The 7,748-nt window shown below is 45.4% G+C and overlaps 1 protein-coding gene across 3 annotated transcripts; it reads left to right on the top strand.

Annotated features, from left to right (window-relative positions):
* The first annotated feature begins 1,620 nt into the window (after window positions 1-1,620).
* Window positions 1,621-7,564, top strand: LOC127004664 (DNA-directed RNA polymerase III subunit RPC5-like). 3 transcript variants are annotated; one of them, XM_050872741.1, is made up of 11 exons: window positions 1,621-1,751; window positions 1,886-2,189; window positions 3,157-3,258; window positions 3,497-3,651; window positions 3,774-3,973; window positions 4,173-4,320; window positions 4,629-4,855; window positions 5,524-5,732; window positions 6,110-6,276; window positions 6,708-6,786; window positions 7,173-7,564. In XM_050872741.1, the coding sequence occupies exons 2-11, from the start codon at window positions 2,148-2,150 to the stop codon at window positions 7,332-7,334; spliced, it is 1,491 nt and encodes a 496-aa protein (XP_050728698.1). In that variant the 5' UTR covers window positions 1,621-1,751; window positions 1,886-2,147; the 3' UTR covers window positions 7,335-7,564. The 3 variants fall into 3 exon arrangements, with proteins under 3 accessions (XP_050728698.1, XP_050728699.1, XP_050728697.1); XM_050872742.1 differs by having other exon boundaries at window positions 1,673-2,189; window positions 7,176-7,564; XM_050872740.1 differs by having other exon boundaries at window positions 1,676-2,189.
* Window positions 7,565-7,748: the final 184 nt, after the last annotated feature.

Raw genomic sequence — 7,748 nt, 5'->3', positions numbered from 1 at the left:
TTAGAGGCCTATAGTAGATCAGTTATGTTTGGTAATTGTTCTTCTATAGACTGAGAGGTATGATAGGTTTGAAATATTCGTAGATAGCCAGATCAATTGTCTTCTGATTAAACTTAACTGGTCTTGATAACAGATGAGCAAGCCGTGCGCATATATAACATTAGGTAAACAAATGTAAATACGCCTCTCTGACCCCTAGAAATGGTTGTAATTGGCTCTATATTCTTTATTAAGTGTTGTCTTATGGCTGATGGGGTCTGTAACGCTTTATGAAGGGAAACAAGGCTAGTGTGTGAGTCCTGTTTTCATTGCTGTTGGGACAAAGAGGAGAGTCGACAGCATATAAATTATCAAAACAAATAAACCCGAGCATTAGTAACAAAACCAAATATACCCAAACGCGTCAAAAGTAACACCCATTAAAACGAGACCTAAACCAACGCCGTGAAAGCCATAATAAGGGCGTCAAAAATCAAAGTCTTGACCACAACCATACGTTAGGCAGCAAAACTTATCGGTCAAAACCACAAGAAGAAGAAGAGCACAAAAACCACAAGAGGAAGAAGAGGAGGACTTGAATGGCCACAAGAGGAGGAGGAAGAGTGCAGATTTGAGCCGCTTTCCGAGCCCCAACACGAATCCAATAGCACATCATAGCTAGGGTTGCTGTGCGGGGCGACCAGGCGGGAGGGGGAGGTCTGGAGGGGAGGGAGGTGGGTGAAAGAGGAGAAGGGAGAGCGAGGGAGGGAGGGGAAGTGGCAAGGGAGAGTGAGAGAGGGAGGGAGTGGCAGGACAGGGGAAGGATGGAGAGGAAGGACCGGGGTGGGGAGGAAGGACAGGGGATGGATGGAGAGGAAGGACTGGGGTGGGGCGGAAGGACAGGGGAGGGATGGAGAGGAAGGACTGGGTGGGAGGAAGGACAGGGGATGGAGAGGAAGGACCGGGGTGGGGAGGAAGGACAGGGGAGGGATGGAGAGAAGGACCGGGGTGGGGCGGAAGGACAGGGGAGGGATGGAGAGGAAGGACCGGGGTGGGGAGGAAGGACAGGGGATGGATGGCGAGGAAGGACAGGGGTGGGGAGGAAGGACAGGGGATGGAGAGGAAGGACCGGGGTGGGGAGGAAGGACAGGGGATGGAGAGGAAGGACCGGGGTGGGGAGGAAGGACAGGGGATGGATGGAGAGGAAGGACCGGGGTGGGGAGGAAGGACAGGGGAGGGATGGAGAGGAAGGACCGGGGTGGGGAGGAAGGACAGGGGAGGGATGGGGAGGAAGGACCGGGGTGGGGAGGAAGGACAGGGGAGGGATGGAGAGGAAGGACCGGGGTGGGGAGGAAGGACAGGGGAGGGATGGAGAGGAAGGACCGGGGTGGGGAGGAAGGACAGGGGATGGATGGAGAGGAAGGACCGGGGTGGGGAGGAAGGACAGGGGAGGGATGGAGAGGAAGGACCGGGGTGGGGAGGAAGGACAGAGGAAGGATGGAGAGGAAGGACCGGGGTGGGGAGGAAGGACAGGGGAGGGATGGGGAGGAAGAACAGCGGATGGATGGAGAGGAAATGACAGACAATGGACGGGGGAGAAGGGAGGCTATTCTACATGTGGGGTGGGGAGGAAGGGAGCCCGGGGAGAGGAAGAGAGGGATGGGGAGAAAGAACAGAGGATGGATGGGGAGGAAAAAGACACAGGGACAGCAACTCACCACGGCATGATCACGTGCTGGACTCGTAATCGCCAGCAGGAGGCTATTCTACGTGTGGGTCTGCTATCCTACCTAATAATAATGACCTAGAAAAACAACAAAACCATAAAAAAGCAAATAACATGTCCTCCTTTTGCTAATATTTCACATAAACCAGTAAAAACATTTATCACCTTGCTCCCTCTCAGCCTCTCAGGATTGACCGCTGCTGGCTGAAGTATATATAAGTGTGCACAGTGTAGTAACTAAGTGTGCGTCGTGAAGTATTTAAGTGGAGAGAAGTACCAAGGAAGACCTAAAAGAAGAGATACAAAACGCAACAAGAAGAAGAAGAAGGAGGAGCTGCTGACATTTGACAACACGTGTGGTTCATGTCAGCGGGTCCCTGCTCTCGCCTAGGGTCAAAAGGAGTGTCAAATTACCACTGGTGTCCCTGTCGTGGCCGCAGGGATGAAGGCCGAGGGTGCAGAGAGTGACCCGCTGGTGGCCGAGGTGAGCAGAGATAACCAGGCGGCGGTATTCTCAAATATTTCCCTCTTATGAGTCCAACACGTGATCAGGCCGTGGTGAATTACTGTCCCTGTCTCTTTCTCCCCATCCATCCGCTGTTCTTCCTCCCCATCCCTCCCCTGTCCTTCCTCCCCATTCCTCTTCTATTTCTTCTATTCTCAAATGTTTAATTCTTACGAGTCCAACACGTGATCAGGCCATGGTGAATTACTGTCCCTGTCCTTTCCTCCTCACCCATCCCTCCCCTGTCCTTCCTCCCAATCCCTCTTTTTTTTCTTCTATTCTCAAATGTTTTCTTCTTACGAGTCCAATATGTGATCAGGCCGTGGTGAATTACTGTCCCTGTCTTTTTCTCCCCATCCATCCGCTGTTCTTCCGCCCCATCCTTCTCCTGACCTTCCTCCCCATCCCTCTTCTTTTTCTTCTTCTTTTGACCTGTAATGCTTTGTATTGTAATGCCAAGAAGTTAAGATTGAGTGGAATGTACAGAAGTATCACTAAAGTAGATTTAAGTGTACCTATGTAAGTATTAAGTATGGCCCCCCCCTTTCAGCCATTGGGAGGGACATACTTAATACTTACGTACACTTAAATCTACTTTTGTGATCGTTTTGTACATTCCACTTAAACTAAACTTCTTGGCATTACAGTATCGCTTCTTAGGTCCTCCTCCTCTCGGTCCTCTCCTCTGTTTATTCACACACTTTGCTTTTCAATGGTACTGTATTACTTAACTTCCTCACTGTAATACACTGTTGCATTATAATTTTGTTTGTTGTAGAGCATTTGTGCACTTTTTTCCCAGCACTGCATCAGGAATACTTGTCAGCTTTACAATTCTTCTTGCTGTATCCTTTTTATATCCATACAGTCCCATACAGAAATGTTTAAAAATATGACCCTTAACCTTAAAATTCGTAAAATGTTCATGAATATTTTGCCATTACAGATTCCTGTGTTCCTGTCTAAGACTCTGCTGGACAAACTGTATGTGCTGCAGTACCCAGTGCGGCCTCGCTCTCACACCTACGATGACTCCACCATCCTCAAGGTTAGCACAGAGCCAAGAGTTGCAATGAAAACAACTTAGTAGCTACACCGTTCTAGTACCTGGGTGATATTAGGGACTGTACAGTGGGCTGCCTCATAGTTGTTTTCTTTCACTCATGATCAATTACATTTTCATTGTGAAGCTAGATTTTTTTTTCCAACAATAATGAATCATGAAAGAGGTTCAAGGACAGGTTCTGAGAATAAGAGCACGGTGTATGCGCTTAACAAATTTTCAGACAAGAATCCGGCCCCAGAGTGGACACATAGAAATGGAAATGGGACTGAGGACCAGAGGACCCACCTATGACAAGAGCAAAGGGGAACAGATTGCATATAACGTAGATGGAACATACAGGGAATCGCGAGATTCCGAGGACAACTTTTACAAGAGGTAAGTTAATATGAATTATAGATACTGGATTGCTTGCACTTCCTGTTATTTCCTGCCAGAAAATTTGACAGGAATTATTTGCTTTTGTCCATTATTGCACTGCACTTTTTTCTATCTTCCAGCAATGTCATGGACAAGCTAATTCTGACATCCAGCAAAGCTCTGAGTGACACAAGCCGTTATGCTGTGGGTGTCATGCGTGACAATAGCCTGCACCTCTCGCCTATCACCACAGTCCTCGCCCTTCGGCCTTCCTTCTCCTATCTGGACCAGGCAGACAAAAGAGGCAGACAGGACCGCAAGGACACGGCTGGGGAGGAAGGTGACACGCATGCTCGTGTTATAAATTCAACTGAAAAATCTTTAAAATGGATGAAATATAGTTATCTTGTAATCTTTAAACTACTATTAAAATGGACTGAGCATAAGATCTTCTGATTTATTATATTTCTCAGGCCTTTCAACCTCCCTGGGAATTGATAGATATTAGTAAGTAGTTTGAGCCTTGGTTCCTTTTTCAGATTCTGATGAGGACGAAAAAGCAAAGAAAGTAACAGTCAGATTTGAGAACCCAGAAACTGAAAAGAGTCGCAAGGCCAAAGAGAAGAGTTACGGCTTTCTCCTGCGGAAGATACATGAAGAACCGTGGATTGAAGTTGACTACCACAAGTTAGTTGTCATTGATGTTAAAGTCATTAATATCATTAGCAGCCTTCATTAGATAATTACAATTAAAATAAAATGTAATGCACATAAGTGTTCCTCTCTTCCAATTTTTCTGCAAGGTAATGTAGGTTGACTAAGTTGAAAGGGCTGTGGTTTATTATGAAAAGGAAGAACCACTCTGTTTTGTTTCTGATATCTTATTTTTTATGTAACTCCTTCCATAGTTCTAAATCAGAGCTCAACCTATTCCAATTTATATGACCTTAATATCATGTTCCAGTGTTCATGGGATAATAATTGTCACTCTACAGGTTTGGTGGTGAGCACAGTGAATTTGAAAGGAGGAAATTGTATTGCCTGTACGAGGACGAGCACATCGACCAGTTTAGCCTCGGAGCTGCTGAGTACATGAAGCACTTAGTACCACCCACAGAGGAGGTGCAGATCGCCGCGCCCGGCCTTCCTGCTCACCTCATGTCTCGCACCGCCCTCGCCTCCCTTCCCCTGCACGACCGGGTCAGGACAGTCATGGTCAATGGTGAGGACAGGCTGTTGTTGCCGTAGAATGTATGAGAAAAGCTTCTCTGACCAATGAAAAAAAAAGTGCAAAGTAAGTCAGAGAGAGGAGAGAGAGATTAAGGCTTTGTCTAGGCTTTGTTCATCATGTTTTTTTCAGAGGTTTGATGACTGATGACCACAAACCTTTCCCTGACCCATTCAAAATCTGCAAGTGGATGGCAGTAATAACCCCATGAAAGTTGTTATATTCTGCTGGAAATATTAAGTTGAGTAACTTTAGATTAGATGCAGTTGTATTCCTCGTACCAAAAGCATGGGTTTAGATACTTAGATCACAGTTCTGGCATGGTTTATTCAAAGGCTGTGGTCAACTTCCTATTCCTGTCACCGGTCAGAGCTAACATTCTGGATTTCAGCAGTTTCTATGTTTTTTTCTAAAGATTGCACAACGGCACCCCATAGACTGGTAATTAGTAACCCCAGTAAGCATAAATCGCACCACAGTTAACCCCTCCGCTGCAATTGGCACGTATTTGGCTTTCACTGGCAGCCTGGTAACATATACTCCCAGGTCTTTCTCTGCCTCTGTGGTGGATAGTGGAGTGTTTCAAGGGGTTAAAGTATTCAAGCCCTGGAATTGTGGCCTTCAACAGCCTAGGGTTCTAGCCAGGTCTCTTTAATTTTCAGCTGGTGTTGCATCGTTTGGGGAGCTCCTGAGTGTGCTGGGGATGGGAGCCAACACAGAGTCAGCCCAGTCAGTGCTGAAGGTACTGCAGCAAGTGGCAGTGTTGGTTCAGGGCAACTGGGTGGTCAAGTCAGACATCATCTACCCCAAGGACATCAAGTCAGAGTCGGGTGTGCCAAATGACCTCATTCAGCGAGGAAGGGACTATGTGGTGAGTGTCTCAGACCATGCTGCTCTTTTACATGGAAATATCATTAAGTAATACTCAGCATTCTTAGCATGATACATTTGCAAGATCTTTTTATATAATCTTTCATATGATATATCATGCTAAAAATAACCCAACTTCAGAACTGGATCATCAAACAGTTTTTTGCTTACTTCTTGATGACTGTGCTTATCCACAAATTTGTATCAGTAACGTGGTATATTATTTTCAGAGTTTCAGGTGCACATTTTTTCCATCCTGGTTTTAAATATTCTTACATGTTTCCAAAGTTAAGCTTCAGCTCATTCTCTCAATAAGATCAGCACTGTTAGGTATGTATATTATGACTATTCCGTTTCATCAGCATCATCCTTCCACAGCTGTACCTCTTCACCAAGACTACAGGCATCCTGCGGGGGGAAGTAGCAGATGTCGTGGGGCTGCCCAGCAATGACCTGAAGGAAATATTGCGGGGAGTGTCACGCTACAGGGGCGCACGGGGCATCTGGGAGTTCCTTTTGCCTACAGACACAGGATTTGTGAACAAGTAAGTTAATGTGTCCTGCAGACGGTGTTGTTTCTTGATCTTCTCAGTATACGTTGAACCTTTGATTATGCAGAAAGACTGGATATGGACTTCCCTTCCTTATATCATATTTAGCTCAGTTCAGTTCACGGTTGGGAGTTTCGCCTTTGTAACGGCACTCCTTCATGTAGTTCTTCACTGTCTGGGTCTCCTCTTTTCCTCATTTTCTTTCTTTTTTTTCTTTTCATCCCAAATTTCTGTAGTTTTTTTGCTCCTTCACAATATTTATTTTCAAACAAGTATTCTTCAGTGATGTATTCTTCTAGACATGGTTGCTGCAGTCTTACACTTTCTGATCTTTCTTCTGTGTATGCTGGGCCTATATATAATTCTGTAGCTTACAAATTATTTCTGAAGGGAGTGTGCTCTAGACTGCCTTTTCCCCCTGGCAGGTATCTGGAGGTGGTGCAGCGGCAGCAGATGATCTGGCAGTCAAGGAGTGAACAATTAGCGCATAATTTTAAGGACAAGGTAGGTTGTTTACATCAAAGTATTTTAATGCTATTTTCTAAACCACTAATGCCTCTTCCATACTCCTTTTACCTCCTCATTCCCTTAAAAAAAAAACTTTTATCTCTCATCTCCTCCAGCATATTTTTCTGTAGCCTTTTCTTATACGTCTTTCATCACCCAAGTTCACCTATTTGACAAGGCTTTCCTAAGAGCTTAGGGCATATCCAGGAGTAGTTTTATGACCCTGGTGGTAGTATGACCCTTCTGTACCATGAACGTAAAGAAACACGCATTAGAACCTGATTGATTCTCTCTTTGACCTTTAGAAATAGTTGGTGTGAGAAGCAAAAGTGTCTTATAATACCAGCCTTGGACCTCACTCATTGATCCACTCTTCCCTGTAGCAGAGTAAGCAGGATGAAGCCAGTCGAGGTGCTGCTTCAAGTGCGTCTCTGAAGAAGAATTGGTCTCCCCGAATTAAGACTGAGCCAGACGAGGAAGTGGCGGACTCCCAAGCCAGGCCTACAACTTCCAAGCAGCGCAAGGCCCACAAAGAAACAAGATGAGATTGGAGCCTCCAGTAACTGTGTGTCTCTGTGGTCTCACTGAATGCATTTTGTGTAACCAGATCATGGCAGTAAGCTGACTTTTTTATGTCATCCATTGTATCTCTTGATATCACCATTACACAAGTCATCTCTCAACTATGAAAACTTTGATGTGTTACATTTTTTCATCTTATGCCATATATGTAAGACATCAATTAAACGACTGAGGAAAACACTATATACTTAATCATCTGGCATATTCATTTTCCCTCTGCTGTTTGACAGAACAAGAAAAAGTGAATGAACCAGAGCTTTTTAGTGTGTGGAATAGTTCCTTCATGCCAAAGACAATCACTTCCCTCGTGGCCTGGGCACACACCAAGACCAAGTGATCTCTGACCTGGAGGCTGTAAATGATTCATTGGAAATCAA

This window comes from Eriocheir sinensis, chromosome 28 (assembly GCF_024679095.1).
Source record: "Eriocheir sinensis breed Jianghai 21 chromosome 28, ASM2467909v1, whole genome shotgun sequence".
In the NCBI taxonomy this organism is placed as follows: domain Eukaryota; kingdom Metazoa; phylum Arthropoda; class Malacostraca; order Decapoda; family Varunidae; genus Eriocheir; species Eriocheir sinensis.
Note: the sequence above shows the minus strand (reverse complement) of the source record. Positions and strands in the feature narration are given on the sequence as shown.